At 42.0% G+C, this 21,683-nt stretch overlaps 1 protein-coding gene and 1 non-coding gene across 8 annotated transcripts in view; both read right to left on the minus strand.

Moving 5' to 3' along the window:
• CNOT10 (CCR4-NOT transcription complex subunit 10) overlaps positions 1 to 21,683 on the minus strand; it is a 70,738-nt gene that overhangs the window by 41,505 nt on the left and 7,550 nt on the right. For 5 of the 7 annotated variants that reach the window (XM_047099290.1, XM_047099288.1, XM_047099291.1 and 2 more), the window contains exons 2-5: positions 12,745 to 12,839; positions 11,364 to 11,525; positions 6,702 to 6,852; positions 2,691 to 2,833 (exon numbers count right to left, since the gene is read on the minus strand). In XM_047099290.1, coding sequence (XP_046955246.1) covers positions 2,691 to 2,833; positions 6,702 to 6,852; positions 11,364 to 11,525; positions 12,745 to 12,839 — 551 coding nt within the window. Of the gene's footprint in view, positions 1 to 2,690; positions 2,834 to 6,701; positions 6,853 to 11,363; positions 11,526 to 12,744; positions 12,840 to 19,614; positions 19,817 to 21,683 lie in introns of those variants that run through there. The other 2 variants (XM_047099294.1, XM_047099293.1) reach the window with 1 other exon arrangement.
• LOC124527407 (U6 spliceosomal RNA) lies at positions 18,052 to 18,154 on the minus strand. The gene has a single exon (XR_006965858.1). It is a non-coding gene; the product is annotated as a U6 spliceosomal RNA (small nuclear RNA).

Genomic DNA, 21,683 nt, shown 5'->3' on the forward strand with positions numbered 1-21,683 from the left:
ATACATTTGAGGTTGCCGGAAATTCCTCCAATATTCCACTCTCACCTCTGTGCTGTTTTCTCTGCCATGACGGTTACCCTGCTCCAGCCTGCTGCTTCTGTCTACTCAAACTATATCCTTCAAGGCCTAAATCAAACATCCAAACTTCCTTCCCCGCCTTCCTCCCAGCCCCTGGACAGATGCTCCCCAGCTTTCTCCTCCCACACACTGGAGTTCCTTGAAAAGCGAAAACGTTTTCATTTTTGTCACTTTAATAGCTAGCAAAGGACACAAGCATCTGTTGAACAGAACTGCATTTTCTCAACTCTTATCAGTACTGAATATAAAAATAAAGTATTTTACCACACAGTGTTTAGGAATAATGCTAAGATGATTTAACCAATTTCTTTTTTTTTTCAGTATTTTTTTAACGTTTATTTATTTATTTATTTATTTATTTATTTTTTCAACGTTTATTTATTTTTGGGACAGAGAGAGACAGAGCATGAACGGGGGAGGGGCAGAGAGAGAGGGAGACACAGAATCGGAAACAGGCTCCAGGCTCCGAGCCATCAGCCCAGAGCCTGACGCGGGGCTCGAACTCCCGGACCGCGAGATCGTGACCTGGCTGAAGTCGGACGCTTAACCGACTGCGCCACCCAGGCGCCCCAATGTTTATTTATTTTTGAGAGAGAGAGAGAGCGCACGTGCGAGTGGGGTAGAGGCAGAGAGAGAGGGAGATGGAATCCAAAGCAGGCTCCAACCTGTCAACACAGAGCTCGACGCAGGGCTCAAACCTACAAACCGTGAGATCATGACCCGAGCCAAAGTCGGATGCTTAACCAACTCAGCCACCCAGGCGCCCCTGAAGTATTCTTACCAAGTCTCTTATCAGAATATGTCATAAATGTGCATTCTTTCTAAAGAACTTTCATGATGAAATATTTTCTAGTGAAAGCTGCCTGTTTATCCAGCTTTGGGGTTTCTATCGTCTTAATTCTAATCTTTACATTCTGTAAAATTAGTATCTCACACATGCCAAGATGCTAACACACTGAGACCCTCGTAAGACGCTGGTAGGAATGTAAAATTGTGTGACATTTTCAGCCTCTGTACAACAGGCTGGCAGTTCCTCCTAAGATTAAACACAGAATTACCATACAATCCAGCAATTCCACTCTTGGACACGCACCCAAGAGAAATGAAAACATGCCGCCACAAAAACTTGTACACAAATGTTCACAGTAGCATCACTTATATCACCAAATGTGGAAAACAACCCAGATGACCATCATCTGATGGATAAAAAACTGTGGCAAATTGACACAATGGAGTATGATCTGGCCATAAAAAGCAAAGAAATATACATGCTACAACCTGGTCAACTTTGAAAGTACCAAACTAAGTGAAAGAAACCAATCACAAAATGCCACATATTATGTGACTGCATTTATATGAAATGGCCAGGATAGTCCAAATTCACAAAAATAGAAAGTACATCAGGGGCACCTGGGTGGCTCAGTCGGTTAAGCGTCTGACTCTTGGTTTTGGCTCCGGTCACGATCTCATAGTTCAGGAATTTGAGCGCGGCATCATGCTCCACTCTAACAGCACAGAGCCTGCTTAGATTCTCTCTCTCTCTCTCTCTCTCTCTCTCTCTCTCTCTCTGCCCCTCCCTGCTTCCTCTCTTTTGCAAAATAAATAAACTTAAAAAAAAAAAAAAAAAAAGATTTGTGGCTGCCAGGGGCTGGGGGAAGGGGAAAAGAAAAAGTGCTAACCGGGTACGGGGTTCCTTTTTGGGGTGATGAAAATGTACACAGTGGTGATGCTCATACAACTCAGGAAGGATACTAAAAACCACTGAATTATACACTTTAAAAAGGTAAATTTTGTGGATGTGAATTATATTTACCTTTGCTTTTTTTTAGGTCATTAATCAAAAAAAATTTTTTTTTAGTTAAATAGGCTCCATGCCCAAAGTGGGGCTCAAATTCATGATCCTGAGACCATGAGCCACACACTCTACCAACTGAGCCAGCCAGACTGCCCTCATTAATAAAAAATTTAACTCATCTGTCTCTCCCTACGTAGCCTGCGGGCCACCTGAGGGTAGGCATAATTCTTTTGATTTTCATTTATTAAAAAAATTTTTATAAACAACAAAAAAATAAGCTGTAACAAAAAAGATTTTTTTGAGGTATAATTGACATATAACATTACGTTTTAGGTCTACAACATAACAATTAGATATCTGTATCAAGTGTGAAATAAAGAAGTCTAGCTAGGGGCGCCTGCATGGCTCAGTCAGTTAAGTGTCTGACTTCGGCTCAGGTCACGATCTCACGGTTCGTGAGTTCAGGCCCCGCGTCAGACCGTGCTGACAGCTCAGAGCCTGGAACCTGCTTCAGATACTGTGTCTCCTTCTCTCTCTGTCCCACCCCTGCTCACACTCTCTGTCTCTCAAAAATAAATAACATTGCAAGGAAAAAAAAATAAGTCTAGTTAAAACATCCATCACTAGACTGTACAATTACAAAGGTCTTTTTTCTTGTGCTGAGGACTTTGAATATCTACTCTCTTATCAACTTTCAAATATGTTATACAGTATTATTAACGATAGCCACCATCCTGTATAATGAGTTACATTTCAATAAAGCTGTTAAAATATTTAATAACCATAAATTTTAATCTGATCACCTTACAACACTCACCTCATTCTTCCCATTTTTGTTATTGTTACCCTGTGAAATCATTTTTTCTAGGACAGCAAGAAGATGCAAAGCTTTCTCAGCTTGATAGGTTAATATATATAGGTCTACAAGCAAAAAACACACTGCTTGGGCAAATTTTTCTTCTGGGGGAAAAAAACAAGAAAAGAAAAGTTACAATCCAAACTAAAGCAAACATTTCAGACCACTCCTCTCCCCAGATTCCTAAAGAGCAAAGCCTAAATCTTTATTTTTGTTTTGTTTTTTGTTTTTAAATGTTCACTTATGTTTCAGAGAGAATGAGAGAGAGGGCGGGCGGACATGTGTGGGAAAGGGGCAGAGAGAGAAGGAGACAGAGTATCCAAAGTGGGCTCGGTGCTCTCAGACCTGGGGTCAAACTCATGAACCGTGAGATCATAACCCGAGCCAAAGTCAGGCGCTTGACAGACTGAGCCACCCGGGCGCCCCCTAAGTCTCTTTATTGAAATGTGTGTTCATCCCCCAGAGCCATGAAGGGAAGCAACCTGCAATACCAACAATGCGATTGCAGTATTCTCTATCTGAAGGCCTCCCGTCGCTGGGTTTCTACTAGCCGATCCTTCTTTGGCAAAATATCTACCAACACACCAAATGAGGAGAATCACTTCAGGTAGAAGGAAACCTCAATTCCTGTACCTGCTCAGCTACTTACTGGATATGTTGCCTCTATATATCAGCGAGCTAATTTTTACACCTCAGCTGGCTGACCTGTAAAATGGGGAGAATACTTCACCTGCTTGAAGGCAGGGGAGTGAACCAGGTGATCTCTTGAGGTTCCTTCCAACTCTAACAAGGACTTCAAAGCAAGAAGAGCCCAATGAAGAGAGAAAGGGTAACCTGGTATGTCATAATACTATTTTCTTTTCCTTTCAAAAGAGAAGATAAAAGGAAAAATAAGATCTAAAAAAGGATGCTAAAATCAAGACCAGAAAAATTTAAAAGCCCTTAAGAGCCTTTTAACAAGTCTTCCCGATTCCATTCTTGTTCTTACAGAGCGGCCGGAGTGGAATCAATTGAAAACTAGAATCAACATGGTTGATGCACAAAGGTCATATATCTCTACGGGTTTCACACCACTCTTTTTAAGTTTATTTATTTTGAGAGAGAGAGAGAGAGAGCGAGAGAGAGAGAGAGAGAGAGCGCGAGCGCGAGCACTGTCAGCAGAGAGCCTAATGCAGGGCTCGATTCCAGGACCCTGGGATCATGACCTGAGCCTAAATCAAGAGTTGGACACTCAATTGACTAAACCAACCGGGCACGCATCCCACCACTACTCTTAAAACACTAAGTCCTTGGGGCACCTGGGTGGCTCAGTCGGTTAAGCGTCCGACTTTAGCTCAGGTCGTGAGCTCACGATCCGTGACGTGGAGACCCACATCGGGCTCTGTGCCTGGAGCCCGCTTCGGATTCTGTGTCTCCCTCTCTCTCTGCCCCTCCCCCACTCACACTCTGTCACTCTCAAAAATAAAAACATTAAAAAAAATTAAAAAACCAACGAAAACATTAAGTCCTTACCCAGGCCACAGGACTTCACCTGTTCCTTACCCTGCTGCCTCTGACGTCACCTGCTACTGTTCTCCCCACCTGGCTCCAGGTCAATGACCTGCTGTTTCTCTCACTCGGCAAACTCAAGCTCATCTCAGATGCTCTGTACACAGTATCACCTCTGGCTGGAATGCCTTCCCCTCAAGAGTCACGTGGCTCACCTCCTCTCTTCACTCAGGTCTCTTTTCAAATGCTGTCTTACCCCAGGCCTTCCTTGATTGCCTTACCTAAAAACAGCGTTCCCAGTCCATCTCTATCCTCTTACCAATTTTAGCTTTTCTTCATGGCATTTGGCTACCTCACAATACATACTTATTGTGTCGCTCTCTCTCGTGTTAGAATATAAGCTTAACGAGGGTAAAGGCTCTGTTTCAGTCACTACATTATCTTCAGAACCCAGAACAGTTTGGGTCCACCGTGTATGTTCAATAAATACATGCTGTGTGAAGAACCAAGCAGTAAAGTTTTTAAAAATAACAGTAACAATTTTCAAAGAAGAAGAAAAATGGATCTGAATTCTGCCTCGGTGGCTTTATTCCACTTGGCCACCGTACATAGGAACAAGATTTCATGAACGGTTCCCGAAATTCTAACAACCAGCTTCGTAGGGGTGCCTGGCTGGCAAGGTCGGTGTAGCGTGCGACTCCTGATTTTGGGGTCACATGTTCAAGCCCCGCATCAGGTGTAGAGATTACTTTAAAAAAAAAAAAAGCTTTAGAGAAAAATACATCTGAGGGGGCGTCTGGGTGGCTTAGTTGGTTTAGAGTCCAACTCTTGATTTTGGCTCAGGTCAGGCATGATCTCACAGTATGTGAGATCAAGCCCCAAGCTGGGCTCTGAGCTGACAGCACAGAGCCTGTTTGAGATTCTCTCTCCCCCTCTCTCTCTGTTCCTCCCCAGTTCATATGTGTGCGCACTCTCTCCCAAAATAAATTTAAAAAGAAAAATCCATCTGTGTCATCCTGGAGGTATAATTCTGATTTCCAGCTTTACAGAGAAAGGAACTGGCCGCTGTTTACACCATCTTCAGCACGGGCATCTCTCCTGCCCAATCTGTCCAGCCACCATGCCCTCAGGACAGAGGAAGAGAGGAGCACCTTGAAAATGCCTCCCTGGAGCCACAGGAAACAGCCATTCAACCAGCTGACAGCAAAACGGGACCCTGTAACTCTTCCCAAGCCCCACAGAGGAGCCATCACACTCTACTTCTTATCCTGCGGGAACCACATTAGCAATCAGGTGTTTATAAATCAAGAACTGGCATTAGTGTTTTGAATTTAAAAGAAAGTAACCTGAAGAAAAAGACAAAAACATGATCACATTGAAATCTGACTGCTTGTGGGCTGGAAACAAACAGCCCTCTCTAACAACCACCTCCTAGATCTGGCTTTGCTGCCTTGTTTGCTCCCTCTTTTTTCCCTTCCCCGTACCTTTCTTACTACGCTTACTCAAGGCTAGTAACTGCGAGATAATCGCGACACCAAAACAGAGTCTGTACTATCTACTCCAGGGATTACCCACGAAACTGTCAGGGGGGCAACAGACAAGAAGATACCAGGCTGTCCGCTAACATCCCCACTCTTAATACACCGCTCCATAAAGAACGGATCAGGTACACGAAGCTGTGTTCACACAGCAAAGAAAAAAACAAAAAGCACGAAGTCTTTCCAATTAGCAACCTCATTTCTGATCACAATTTGCAAAAATCGAGGGGTAGGAGTGGGGAGGAAATGGGAGAAGAAAACCTGGGTTCATCTAAAAGTAATGTCATTCTTTTTTTTTTTATTTTTATTTTTTTTTTTAAATTTTTTTTTTTCAACGTTTTTATTTATTTTTGGGACAGAGAGAGAGCGAGCATGAACGGGGGAGGGGCAGAGAGAGAGGGAGACACAGAATCGGAAACAGGCTCCAGGCTCTGAGCCATCCGCCCAGAGCCTGACGCGGGGCTCGAACTCACGGACCGCGAGATCGTGACCTGGCTGAAGTCGGACGCTTAACCGACTGCGCCACCCAGGCGCCCCTAAAAGTAATGTCATTCTTACCTTTTTTATTTTTAGTGGCTAAAACTGGACACAGCTTTTTTCCTTCTTTATTTTTTTTAATTAATTTTTTTTTTTTAACGTTTATTCATTTTAGAGACAGAGAGAGACAGAGCATGAATGGGGGAAGGTAAGACAGAGAGGGAGACACAGAATCCGAAACAGGCTCCAGGCTCCGAGCTGTCAGCACAGAGCCCGACGTGGGGCTCGAACTCATGGACCGTGAGATCATGACCTGAGCCGAAGTCAGTCGCCCAACCGACTGAGCCACCCAGGCGCCCCTCCTTCTTTCTTTAAATAGTGGCATGTGATTCCTTGATTTAACTGGGTAAGAAACTACCAGAGCCCCCTCTGAGTATGACAGGGAAGTTCTAGACTTGAGAGAACATACCAAAAGGTTCTATGAACTGGTAGAGCTTTTCACCAACTGCTATGGCCTCTGAGTACTGCCGCAGATGATACAGAAAGACTGCCTGATTGTAATACAACATGCTGTTCTCCACGTCGTCTAAGCCATCCATTTCTTCGACAGCTGAGTGGACCTAGGAAACAGCCAGGATATGTTCTCAAAACAGTAAGAAAATAAACAGAAATGAAAGAAGCTATGCGAGTAAACGGGAACACAGGCCAACATTTCTCACTCTGGATTTTTCCACATTTTCAACAGAACTTCCAGATTTTAATTATTCTTACTAAAAATTATTTTATTAATAATAAAATTCCATTAAGTAAAACATTTTCATGGGACTTTATGTAGACAAGGCAAGGCAAGTCTGTTCCTTGCCACTGTGAAGAACGTCTCAACCGCCAACACGGCTTTTGAACTGGTTCCCCACTTTGTAGCCTCCTTGGGAGCGAGCAAAACTCAAAACAATCTTTCCCATGTGCACTATGTTACGCACTATGTATACGTAAGCTTGATTCCATTTTGTAAAAACTAAACTAAAACTTAAACATTAACAAACAGCTAACTACTTAACTATGGGCCAGACCTGCTACATTAAACATTTTCCAGAGAATATCTCATTTAATCCTTACCATACCTCAAGGACACAGACATTATCATTCCCATTTTATAAGTAAGAAGACCAGCACAAAAAGCTTAACTATCTTGCCCAAGGCCTTATAGCTAGCTAGGAAGTATATTTTCTGAATTTCCTCTTACGTTCAGGTTTTGTTCCCATAACTTAAAGAAAGCAGATTTTTTATTTTATTTGAAATTTTTTTCTCACATTTGAGAGACAGCACGTGCACGCACAAACAAGCACAAGCAGGGAACGGGCAGAGAGAGAAAGAGAATCCCAATCAGGATCTGCACTGTCAGCACAGAGATGGACGCAGGTCTCAATCCCACGAACCGTGAAGTCGTGACGTGACCTAAGCCAAAATCAAGAGCTAGACACTTAACTGACTTGAGCCACCCAGGAGCTCTTAAAAAAATAGAATCTTTAAATAAACAACAAAAATAGGCTATTGATGGCTTTACTAAAACACTAACATCTACATCTGATACCAGAAGAAAAAAAATAAGTTTGCATTGTATTATTTTTTAAATTTATTTTTATAAGTTTATTTATTTTAAGAGTGAGAAAGCACAAGTTGGGGAGGGACAGAGAGAGAAAGAGAGAATCCAAAGCAGACTCTGCTCTGTCAGTGCACAGCCCGATGTGGGGCTCAGATGCTTAACTGACTGAGCCACCCAGGGGCCCCCACACTCTGCATTTTAAAGCTAACGACTACCTGCTTATCCCCTCCCTAAGTTATTGCAGTAGGCTTGCAAATTTTAATAAAGTTTCATAGCCATTCTGTACTTTCATGTAATACACAAAGCTGGAATTAGTATTAAAACTAATCTTTCTTTGTCATTATGAAGATTGGAATAAGTTACCGAGCAATGTTAAATAATTAATTCTAAGACTGACGTTCCCCTACATCAAGCAGTGGAACTTTGATATACATGATGAACTTAACGTTTTGCTAATGACAAGGTACCAGAAGTTTCAGGACACATAGTCATCTGTAATCAGACATCTGCAGACTTCAGTTATAACGCGTAAGCCTGACAGGGAGGTGCTAATGTTACCAACTGGTCCTCTCTGACCAACAGCACGGGCATATCAGGAATTCGGAGCTTCTGTATCATCTTCACTTCAAGTCACTATCTTCCAATGATTAAAAATAGTCTCTGTAGAGAAAACTCAATTTCCAAAGAAAGACAATACTTCTTGGTAGTAATGTAATGCAGAGAGAATGAGCTAAGAATGGGTTAATTCTTAGCCAGAAAGGGGGGTTTTGGACAAATTAAGGAATTTTGGATTCAAAAAGGATTGAACTTGTGACATATATAACCGCCACACTTTCTGTGATTCACGAAAAACATGAACTTGTTTGGCTCTAGCCAAAACAAACACTATTCGTTAAATGAGATAAAGCATAATAGAAGTGGAATGGGTTGAAAAGGTATGTATGTAACTATGCCCAGGGCATAGGACCCTGAACAGAAGTATGATTTAGAGAAAAGTTAGGAGACATGGGTATAAACACTTCCAGGAAACACAAGACAGTGGATTGCATGAGGGGTATTACTGAACCAGCCTTATTAAGAATCAAGGCTGGTGAAGGGTGCCTGGTTGGCTCAGTTGGTTAAGCGTTTGACTTCAGCTCAGGTCATGATCTCATGGTTCGTGACTTCAAGCTTCATGTCGGGCTCTGTGCTGACAGATTAGAGCCTGGAGTCTGCTTCAGATTCTGAGTCTCCCTCTCTCTCTTCCCCTCCCCCACTCAAGCTCTGTCCCTCAAACGTTAAAAAAAAATTAAAAAACAAAAAGGTGGGTCATTGTTTAAAAAAAAAAAAAAAAACAACCTCTGATTCTTGATTTTGGCTTAGGTCATGATCTCATGGTTCCTGGGATGAGCCCTGCATAGGGCTCTGCCCTGACAGGGCGGAGCCTGCTTGGGATTCTCTCTCATCTCTGTCTGTCTCTCTCAAAATAAATAAATAAACATTAAAAAAAAAAGGCTGGTGAAAGGATTTTAAAAAGCAGTTTTCTTGGCTTAACAGGAAGCTTGCAAGAGTCTCTTTCTTATTCTAAAAAAGGTTTTGGGCAGTGCATCTGGATGGCTCGTCAGTTAAGCATCCGACTCTTGATTTCAACTCAGGTCATGATCTCAAGGTTCGTGTGTCTGAGCCCCAGGTCAGGTTCTGCACTGACAATATGGGGCCTGCTTGGAATTCTGTGTCCCTCTCTCTCTGCCTCTCTTCTCAAAAATAAACAAACATTTTTTTTAAAAAATTAAAGGAATAAAAAAATAAAAAAGATTTTGGGGCATCTGGCTGGCTTCGTTGGTAGAGCATGAGACTCCTGATCTCAGGGTTGTGAGTTCGAACTTCACATTGGGTGTAGAGACCACTTACAATCTATAAGAAAAACTCAGGGTGCCTGGGCAGCTCAGTTGGTTAAGCGGCTGACTTCGGCTCAGGTCACGATCTCACGGTTTGTCAGTTCAAGTCACATATCGGGCTAGCTGCTGTCAGTACAGAGCCCACTTGGGACTCTCTGTCCCCCAGTCTCTCTGCCCCTCCCCAGCTTGCTTGCTCTCTCTCTCTCTCAGAATAAATAAACTAATTTTAAAAAGTGTTAAAAAGAGTCAGAAGGTCTGGGGGTGCCTGGATGGTTCAGTCCTTAGAGCATGCAACACTTGACCTTGGATTGTAAGTTTGAATCCCACATGTAGAGTTTACTTAAAAAAAAAAAAAAAAAAAAAAAAAAAGCCTGAAGGTCTGGTTTGAATCTTGCTCCTACTTTTCCTGGCCACATAAATTAAAATCATTAGGCTCTCTAAACCCCAGTTTTACAACTGCAATTACAAGGACCTATCTCAAGGGTTGAATATGAGAATTAGAGGAGATAAAACATAAAACGCATTTAATATGGAATTTGGAATCACATAAGAGTTTGATAAATATTGGCCATTTTTCTTTCTTTCTTTTTTTTTTTTTTAAGTTATCTCTATGCCCAACATGGGGCTTAAACTCCCAACCCTGAGATCAAGATTGATCCAGCCAGTAAATTACTTCACTCCTGTAATTAGGAAGAGCCTGAACAGGTTACTTATTTCTAACAATACCATGTATAGGGTGATACTGTAGAGTATCTTTACTCCCCCCAAAAATTACAAAGAACCTGGAAGGGTCACTTATTTCTAACTAGGTCACATTTTAGGGTGATACTCTACTGCATAATGGTACCCAGGAACACAGGACAGGGGCTCAAAAAGGTCTCAAGACCTTGAAGCAGTTCAGAGGCACAGGCCCTAGAGTCAAAGGAGAAACTGGGTTCATGGAGCTGTTTTCGTTTAAGAGCTTTGTGTCTTTGGACAATTTACACCAGCTGTCTGTACCTCAGCTTTCCCATCTGTAAAATGAGAAACATCATAGTGGCTGCTTTATAGGACTGCTGGAAAGAGTGAGATGCTGCGTGCAAAGTTCTCAGCAGGGCCCCATTACATAGTAGGCAACAAATGTCTGCTACCCGATCCTACCATCATCGTCATCTTCGTTAGCCCTCTTGACTACCAAAGCTCTAACCCTGTGATGGGAGAGATGTTGCCGTTATGACCGATGACCAAGGCAAGCACCAAACCATATATAAATCAGGATATCTTCTATTTAATCAATTAACATCTCCTGATCCAAAATGCTAAAACAATCTCACATTATTATCATCAGATCTTTGCAGTCACAAGAAAGATAATCTCAGCAGCTAAGCTTCTTCATAGACTTCCACTTTAATTTTCCTTCAAAATTCCAAAGCTCATTCAAATTTGTAGGTTAGTCTATTCTGTTCAAATTAGAAAATAAAATTACACAACATACGTTTCATTTCTTGGAATAATAATTTTATACAAATAAAACTAATGCAAGTTGTTTTAGACACATTAGAAGTTGTGCTACCAATAACAGACAAGTCATATTAATTTTCCTTAAGTATTTTTACTTCACAATTCAGAGAATATTACAACATTTTTATAGCTAAATTCATTTGTGTATCACCTGATTCTTCAGTTGGTTAAGTGTTTGTCTCAAACTGTCTGTTGTCATTTGGTTACTTTTAAAAAACTCAGCCACTGCTGTATTCAAAATTATTTTATAATCATCTTTGTTCACTTCTTGTAGGCAGGCAAGGTGTTGCAGACAGGCATCATAATTTCCAGCCTAAAACAAACCAACAAAAAAAAACACACACACAGACAAAATTACCTATTACCTTTAAAACTAAGACATTCATTTCCAAATACGTTTCATTCGTCTCTATTTGGAAAACTTTAAAAAGACAGATCTAATTCCCCAAGTATACTAATTAAAGTCACTGAATGAAACAATATTCATGTCAATTAAGAAACTGGGATATGTCAATTAGATCTCAATAAAGCTAGAAATTACAGATATTTATTTCTCAAGACTCACACTCTAACACCACTATGTGTATAAGTCATACATAGACACGTAAGTGTATCATATACCTATGTACATGTATAGAACCACATCTCTCTCTCTCTCTCTCTCTCTCTCTCTCTCTCTCACACACACACACACACACACACACACACACACACACACACACGTATATAGGCATATATTGCTAGCACGGTATAACAGCTGAGGCTAGCCCAAGAAAGGTAATATGATTTAATTTCTAATAAATATGCTCTGAATACCCAAGTATCAAATTCTTCTGCTTACATGTATGTAACCTGATAGTCAAATAAGGTTTTCTTTCATATCGTTTAACATCAGAAAAGTTAAAGTTTTGACAAGAAACTTCTGGGGTTCCATTTTATTTTTTTTTTTTATTTATTTTTTTTTTTTTAATTTTTTTTTTCAACGTTTATTTATTTTTGGGACAGAGAGAGACAGAGCATGAACGGGCGAGGGGCAGAGAGAGAGGGAGACACAGAATCGGAAACAGGCTCCAGGCTCCGAGCCATCAGCCCAGAGCCTGATGCGGGGCTCGAACTCACGGACCGCGAGATCGTGACCTGGCTGAAGTCGGACGCTTAACCGACTGCGCCACCCAGGCGCCCCATGGGGTTCCATTTTAAAGAACATGCAAGAAAGAGCACCGAACAAAGAAGTGAACTGAAAAGACTGACCCATATAATTACAAATCTAAGTTTAAAAGACTGAAAAAAAAAATAACACTGTAAGAGTCAACACGTTTATGAAACACAAAAACTTGGGAATGGCTCAAATTACTCCCATTCCTTTTACCATATTTAAACTCCCAGTGTTTAAAAAATTTAAATAAAACCTACTCTCTAAACTTAATTCTTGAGTTATTACAGAACAAAAGTTATAAATTTAAAAATTCATTGTGAAAAGATTCATATTCGACAGATCCTAAAAACGGAAATCGAAAGAAACCGCTGCTTACTGTGAAAGCCTGGAAAGCACTGGTGGACAACTCCTTCTCTTGATCGGTGATTCCAGAGGACTGACTCGTCCCTTCATGTTTCTCTGCTCCCTGATCTGCAAGCACACAAGTTTTGCAGTTCTTTAGAAATAAAGTTGTACAGCGAGTGTGCCCCTGGTTTTCTTCCTGTCTTCTTCCTAATGAAGTTGCTATAGTTAGGGCGCTCTCAATTACCATGACTTATCAGTGTTATAAGGAGTTAGAAGTCACTCCTCCAGAAACTGAAAGAAACCTTTCCCTTAGCCATGGTCTGGCACAATGAAAACCCACCACCACGTATGGAAGAATCATAGCTCTGTCCATCAGGACTGAGAATGTTGCATTCACTCAAAACACATTAGATCTGCCCCCGAGCAATCTATACCAAAGTCCCACATATTCAAGAAACTATGCCAGGCTCTGGAGACACAAGAAGATTATAAATGCATACACAATACCTTCAAAAAGGTTACAATCCAGCTGGAATATAATAACATTTAACAATTAGAAAACTACATTGCTAAGAACTCATAGTTAATTTCCAGGCCAAGAATGCTTTCATAGGCTTAGAAATCCAAAAGCCAACATTAACACATTTAAAAAGCTTCCTTGGGGGGGGACTGGGTGGCTCAGTCGGTTAAGCATCCGACTTCAGCTCAGGTCATGATCTCGTGGTTCATGAGTTTGAGCCCAGCATTGGGCTCTGTGCTGACCGCTCGGAGCCTGGAGCCTGCTTCAGATTCTGTGTCTCCGTCTCTTTCTGCCTCTTCCCTGGTTGTGTTGTCTCTCAAAAATAAACAAACATTAAAAAGAAATTTTTTCTTAAAGCTTCCTTAACACGGTTAAATATCTATATACAATCTTTTTTCCTAGAAGTTTATTTTATTAAATTTTAATTTTAATTAATTTATTTTTTAATGTTTATTTGGGGGAGGAGGAGCAAAGAGAGAGGAAGACAGAGGATCCGAAGTGGCTCTGCACGGACAGCAGTGAGCCGATGCAGGACTCGAACCCACGAACCATGAGCAGAAGTTGGACACTCAACCAACTGAGCCACCCAGGCACCCCTAATTTTTGATAGAGAATGCAAGTGGGAAAGGAGGGCAGAGAGAAAGAGAGAATCCGAAGCAGGATCCACACTGAGCACTGAGCCCAGCAGGGGGCTTGATCCCATGACCCTGGGATCATGACCTGAGTCGAAATCAAGAGTTGGACGTTCAACCCACTGAGCCACCCAGGTGCCCCAAGTATCCATATACACTCTAAGATTAATGATTCCTGCCCCACAATTTTGTATTTTCAAAATTAATTTTTTATTTGAAAACAGAATTCCAAAATAAGCGTAAAAATCTCTGCTAAATCAAGTCTAAAACTACTCCAGTTCACTTCTCTTAACTGCTCTGACAAATGCTTCAAAAAAATACTTTTTTTTTTTTAAAATTTTTTTTTTTTTCAACGTTTATTTATTTTTGGGACAGAGAGAGACAGAGCATGACGGGGGAGGGGCAGAGAGAGAGGGAGACACAGCATCGGAAACCAGGCTCCAGGCTCTGAGCCATCAGCCCAGAGCCCGACGCGGGGCTCGAACTCACGGACCGCGAGATCGTGACCTGGCTGAAGTCGGACGCTTAACCGACTGCGCCACCCAGGCGCCCCTCAAAAAAATACTTTTTAACGAAAGCATCATCGATCCCAACTTTGCATGATGCAGTCACATGGTCTCAGCTCTTCTTGTTCAGCAGGGATCTGTCTCGACTAAGCCTCATCTATATATTGTGGCAGATGATTTTGGGGAGAGGGACTGGCAGAAATCATGCTTTTCCTTAGGATTTGGGGCCTTGATGTCAGACAAGTAACAAGAAGCTAAACCATGAAATCACACTCTGGAGACAACAGAGTTTCCTCTGTAGAGTTACATAGCAGTAGCCATAAAACATAGTTCCCATTCCACACTAAGAAACAAACCTGAGCTTTTGGAATTTTTTAAAGGAAAGAACTGGCAACAAAGTTATAAAAGTTAATAGGAATAAATACTTCCAGGTAACCACATCTACAGAGCCAAAAAAAAAAAAAAAAAAAAAATCAGCATCTAGTACATCAAGGGACCATAAAGAATGTTAAATCCTTTAACTCCATGTCTGAACAGATTTCAAAATCTTTCAGCCGTTTTCACATTTATTCAATGCCATAATAATAATTAAGCACTGGGAATGGGAACGGCAGGAAGGGGAGGAAAGTGACAGTGCCTTGAAAGCTACAGCCAACTGTAATGCTGATTATTTTAACTTCATTTAATCTCAAATCAATCACAACATTTCTTGCTTTGCCCTGAGGTACTGAGCTCAAAATACAACTTGTACTTAATAAAGGTCAGTCTTTAGGGGCGCCTGGGCGGCTCAGTGGTTAAGCATCCGACCTCGGCTGTCACGATCTCACGGTCCACGGGTTCGAGCCCCGCGTCGGGCTCGGTGGTGACAGCTCAGAGCCTGGAGCCCGCTTCAGATTCTGTGTCTTCCTCTCTGTCTGCCCCTTCCCTGCTCGTGCTCTGTCTCTCTGTCTCAAAAATAAACAAACATTAAAAAAAAAAAAGATAAAGATCAGTCTTTACAAACGGTCTTTTACTATTTGAAAATTTTCCCACTTAGAAAACTTTCTTTTGATTTAAAAAACAAACAAACAAACAAACAAACAAACAAACAAACAAAAAACACCAGGGTACCTGGGTGCCTCCATCGGGTAAGTGTCTGGCTTTGGCTCAGGTCATGACCTCACAGTTCCTGGGTTAGACCACCGCCTTGGGCTCTGTGCTCAGAGTCTGGAGCCTCCTTCAGTTCTGTCTCCCTCTCTCTCTGTCCCTTCCCCACTCACACACTCTCTCTCTCTCAAAATAACATTAAAATTTTTTTTTAAAAAAAGGACATTCTCCTACATAACCAACTACAATGGTCACACTAAGAAAAGTAACAATAAATCAATAATATCATCTAACAATTTCCCTGATTGTTCTAAGAAATATCTTATCACTGTATTTTTCCCTCCCAATCCGGGTATCAATCAAGGCTCACATATTTCCCTTAAACAGCTTTTGTTTCTCTTACTCCAGAGCACTTCCTCACCTTCTGCTGCTCCTCAAGTCACCACCTGTTTTAAAGTCTAAGCTGGGGCACCTGCGTGGCTCAGCCACTTAAGCCTCCAGCTCTTGGTTTTGGCTCAGGCCATGATCTCATGGTAAGATGAAGCCAAGCTGACAGCACGGAGCCTGCGTGGGATTCTCTCTCTCCTTCTCCCTCTGCCCCTCCCCCTGCTCATGTGCTGTCTCAAAATAGAGAAAGAAAGAAACTTAAAAAAAATAAATAAAGAGCCTAAGATAGTTACCTTGTAGAATGTTCCACATTCCGGGTTTATCTGATTGTTTCCTCATGCATTTAGTCTAACATTTATGGCAAGAATATTATATATGAGATAATAAATATCAGTCATTTTTAACATTAATTTTTTTGAGAGACAGAGAATGGCAGGGGGCAAAGGGAGGTAGGTAGGGAGAATCTTAAGCAGGGCCCACACCCCAGAGCAGAGCCTGAGAGAATGGGGTGGGGGGTGGGCAGAGGGAGGGAGGGAAAATCTTAAGCAGGGCCCACACCCCAGAGCAGAGCCTGACGAGGGCTCCATCTCACAACCATGAGATCATAACCTGAGCAGAAGTCAAGAGTCGGACGCTTAACCAACTGAGCCACCCACGTGCCCCAACATTTTAATTTTGTTTAAAAAATCTGCCTTTTGTTTTAAAAAGGTGACTTTTATGTTTCAATCATCTCCCAAAGAATATTCTGGCTTTTTTAGTTTTACTCACCAACAAAAGCCCCACGCACCATTAACGGAATACCAACGGAAAGCATAAATAGGATGCATGGGCTGCAAACACAGGTACGTGAGGGTGATGCCATTGTTGACGACTCAGAATAAAAAATTCTTTAGACTATCAAAGTCTCACAATATTTGAATTTATTTACATAAGAGTTTTTCTCAGATAGAATTGTTGCTCCAGCCTGGAATCTAAAGACCTCCAAAGCTTGAACCGAGGTAAAAAAACGGAGATAAGAAAGCCCTTTTCGGAATTATTGGGAGGCTTCACCGAGAATATACGTGAAGTGATGAGAATGTATCCGGCAGGTAGGTCCCCCTATGTGGCATGGCGGTGCAGACTTTATTGTTCCAACACACAGATGGGACCCGGGAGCACGGGGAGGTAGAGCCAATACCTGGAACTGAAGTAGGAGGACCAAAACTCTCGTGCCACTTCTGAAATTACACAGTTGATACACAAGTGGAACTGGGGCAAATATCAGTTTTCCTAGTTACTAAAGAGCTTCTGTATTAGATGGCTTTTAGGGTGCCCTCCAAGTCAGAAATTCAGTAACCCCAAACAAGCTTCCATAAAGCAGTGGATACGTTTGTTCACAAAGCAACACGATCCAACTCAAGTAGCAATGGAAGACAAATCTCCAAGTGGGGAGGTAGGGCAGATCATCTTGTCCCCCAGACTTACTACTCAATAATTCCTACAAACACTACCCTCACCATCACTGCAAGCTTCCCAGAAGACATTGTTCATTCTTTAACCTTGACCGTGAAGAAACGCACAACACTCGCCTGAGAGTCTTTTTTTTTTTTTTAACTGTGACAGTATGGCTTGAATATAATAAATTCAGGCCATACATCCAATTAATAAATAGCTGAGAGACCATAAGGGTCAAGCATCATTCTAAGTGCAAGGGATCGACACATGAGCCACACAGACAGGGCTCCCGCACTTGTGAAACTCAGAGGTTCCTTGCGGAGATAAGATGCAAATCCGTGATTCCGGGTGTGACTAATGCCATGGCAATAACAAGGGCTGTGAGAGGGCACAGAGATGGCGAGTGAGGTCGGACCTAACTCAGAAGTCAGGTATGGGAAGTCCTGAGGAAACAGGGCTCCAAATGTAAACTGCTTGCAGCTTTGAAACAACCACCACTCCTTCCGGCCCCGGCTCAACCAAGTTCTAGCTTGAGATACTATCTGCGCCTCCATTCTACACCACCTGCGACTTCTCCGCAATTGTAACAATAAAGCTAACATGCTTTGAGGGTTCACAAGGTGTTAGGCATGTAAGCACCTCAAATAGGGTAACTCATTTAATCTTCAAAGCAAGCTCTCAGGAGGGGCTTCTTTCTGGGTGTGTAAGGAGTCATTAAACTATGTACATTCATGATGTGGGCATTTTTTTTTTTAACATTCCAAACACAGTACAGAAATACAAAATGCTTCGTGAATTTGCGTGTCCTCCTGCATGGGGGTGGTGCTAATCTCTGCACTGTTCCTATTTTAGTATATGTGCTGCCGAAGCAAACACAATGTGGGCATTTTTGAAACCTATATAGAAACCTATCTAGAAACCTATATTCCAGGAGCGTTCCAAAGAACCAGTCCTGCACAGAGCTGACTCTGGGAGCCCTGGCCTGGTACATCCTGGCCGTCAGTAAAGATTCCCAACTGCCCTCTCTCAAGAGGGCAACACGGTGCAACGAAAACTGTACAAACCTTGGAATCAGTCACATCTTCAGTCGGCCTCCCCTTGGCCACCTAACTCTCTGCTAACAGATGCTAAGTAAGTACCAGCTCTCTCCCCTTCCTTCTGGCAAAACAACCAACAATTCTGGCAGTTTCAAAAACAGACATATATGTATGTATGTATACACACACACACACACACACACACACACACACAATTCTGCAGTCTAAACATACAATTAACAGTGAAAACAGCTTTAGCATGACTTGATTATGGAACGGCCCTTAGATCACCGTCAAATCCCCGGTAGACTGAACACTCTTGAGAATCGCCACTTAACATCAAGAACAAGGGGTGCCTGGGTGGCGCAGTCGGTTAAGTGTCCAACTTCAGCCAGGTCACGATCTCGCGGTCCGTGAGTTCGAGCCCTGCGTCAGGCTCTGGGCTGATGGCTCAGAGCCTGGAGCCTGTTTCCGATTCTGTGTCTCCCTCTCTCTCTGCCCCTCCCCCGTTCATGCTCTGTCTCTCTCTGTCCCAAAAATAAATAAACGTTGAAAAAAAAATTTTTTTTTAAAAAGAAATAAAAAAATCATAAAAAATAAGATACACCCTCTCTAGGTTACTTTTTTAGTTTTTTTTAAGTTTATTCATTCATTCTGAGAGAGACTGAGAGAGCACACAAGCTGGAGAAGGGTGGAGGGAGAGAATCCCAAGCAGGCTTGGTCCTCCACACTGAGCCGGTCGAGGGGCTCGATCCCACGATCCCTGAGATCACGAACTGAGCCGAAATCAAGAGTCGGATGCTTAACCGACTGAGCCACCCAGGCGTCCCTCTAGGTTACATTCTTTGACAGGCCCAACTGCCAAAAAGTGATTTATAAATACTGTAAAGCAAGGGGAAATACCCAACAAGTCACCAACGCACTGAAGAGTTTAGGCTTCTACTCTGCATCATTACCCTCTAGGAACTATAAAAGTCTCCTAAAATCTTCCCGAGAAAGAGAAGCCAGCTTTAAGATAAATAAACTAGACTCTAAGGCTTACAAGAGAGTCTGAAATTCCCATTTGTATAGACGTTTTGGAGAACAGGGCTCAAGAAACAGCCTTTTACCAGTTAACCATTATTTTATCTGCATTTTAACTTCAAGATAAAACTGTGAAACAAAAACACTCCCATGGGATCACTATTTTTGTTTTCCTTGTTATCTTTCTCTACTTTTCAAGTTTCCTATAAGGCATGGGTGTTATTTTTGTAGTCAGGTTTTTAAAACCTAGATTATTTGTGACTGCGGAGTTCTTACCAGAAAGAGTCTGCACATAATTCCACAACATGTCTTTATTTGTCCAAAAGTAGTCTCCGTTGCCGATTGTAAGAGAAAATGGCCCTTCATCCTTAAACCTGACTTTCCTTCTACTCTGGCCTAATGAACATGGCTGAGCTTCTAGGCGTACAGGGCTCTTAGGCACACAAACCCGGACACCCTTTAAGCCAACAGGCTTCATTTTGAACCAAACAATTGCCTTTAGGTCTGAACTAAGTCAAAAAGAAACACACTGCTTTTTCAAAACTGAAAAGTCAGTTAACTGAACGCACAGATACATTCCAATACAGAATGTTAACAATTCAAATCTGACTGCAGGAGGTTCTTCCACACAAGCTACCTTTTCAAAATATAGCTCAATGATTTTCAAGAAAGGACATTTTTTCCTAAGGAAAAAATAATGTTAAGGCCTAAGGAAACCCACTGGTACACTCACAAAATAGTGCTGATTCCTTTGTGAAGGCAAGTTTTAAAAAAGAAGGACGCCATCCAAAAGAAAAATAATTCACGTCTGCCAAGGTCACCATAAAGTTCACACACCCTATGTGGTTTCCTATCACTTGGACAAGCGTCTCTGATTTATCAAAACCCTATATATAACAGCTGATTAGTATACAGCTCAGAGAAACACTATGTGACCAGCACTGCCTCAGACTTGAGCACTCTGTCCAGCACTACAGAAATAAAGGAAGAGAGTATCAACGATCAGTAACAACATGATTTGGGGAAGACAGACAAAGCAGATCCCTACCACTGCTGAGTATCTTGGTTTTTATTTTTAATGTTTTTTAATGTTTATTATTTATTTTTTTTAACGTTTATTTATTTTTGAGACAGACAGAGACAGAGCATGAACGGGGGAGGGTCAGAGAGAGAGGGAGACACAGAATCCGAAGCAGGCTCCAGGCTCTGAGCTGTCAGCACAGAGCCCGACATGGGGCTTGAACTCACGGACCGTGAGATCATGACCTGAGCCGAAGTCGGACGCTCAACCGACTGAGCCACCCAGGCGCCCCTAATGTTTATTATTTTTGTGAGAGAGAGAGAGAGACAGATCGTGAATGGGGGGAGGGGCAGAGAGAGAGAGGGAGACACAGAATCCAAAGCAGACTCCAGGCTCTCAGCTGTCGGCACAGAGCCCGAAGCAGGGCTCAAACTCACAAACTGTAAGATCATGACCTGAGCCGAAGTCTGACGCTAAACCGACTGAGCCACCCAGGCGCCCCAAGCTTTATTTTTTCAGTAATCTCTGCACCCAACCTGGGGCTCGAACTCACAACCCCAAGATCAAGAGCTGCACGCTCCACTGAATGAGCCAGCCAGATGCCCCTGCTGCGGAGTATGTTTTTATTTTCGTATCTGAGACTAGTATTTATTTATTTGCTTTTTTTTTTAAATCTTCATTTATTTTTGAGAGAGAGACAGAGTACGAGTAGGGGAGGGGCAGAGAGAAAGACGGAGACACGGACTCGCAAACAGGCTCCAGGTTCTGAGCTGTCAGCACAGAGCCTGATGTGGGGATTGAACTCACAAACCAGAGATCCTGACCTGAGCCGAAGTCAGACGCTCAACCACTGAGCCACCCAGGTACCCCTTTATTTGCTTTTTATTTATTTATTTATTTTTTTTATTTATTTATTATTTTTTTTTAAATTTTTTTTTTCAACGTTTATTTATTTTTGGGACAGAGAGAGACAGAGCATGAACGGGGGAGGGGCAGAGAGAGAGGGAGACACAGAATCGGAAACAGGCTCCAGGCTCTGAGCAGTCAGCACAGAGCCCGACGCGGGGCTCGAACTCACGGACCGCGAGATCGTGACCTGGCTGAAGTCGCACGCTTAACCAACTGCGCCACCCAGGCGCCCCTATTTGCTTGTTTTTGAGAGTAGTTTTTATATACAGAAAAGAGACCGTTTTTTAAATATTAATACTTGATTTATTAATGTTACAAATTCAGAAAGTGTAGATTTTCCTCAAACTTTTATATTCAACTTAGACTTTTCTTTTTAAAATTTTATTTTTTATAATATTTTAAAGTTTATTTATTT

Source organism: Lynx rufus, unplaced genomic scaffold (genome assembly GCF_022079265.1).
Source record: "Lynx rufus isolate CCGP_SWC_20201006 ecotype Redwood Valley unplaced genomic scaffold, mLynRuf1.p SCAF_5, whole genome shotgun sequence".
Classification (NCBI taxonomy): domain Eukaryota; kingdom Metazoa; phylum Chordata; class Mammalia; order Carnivora; family Felidae; genus Lynx; species Lynx rufus.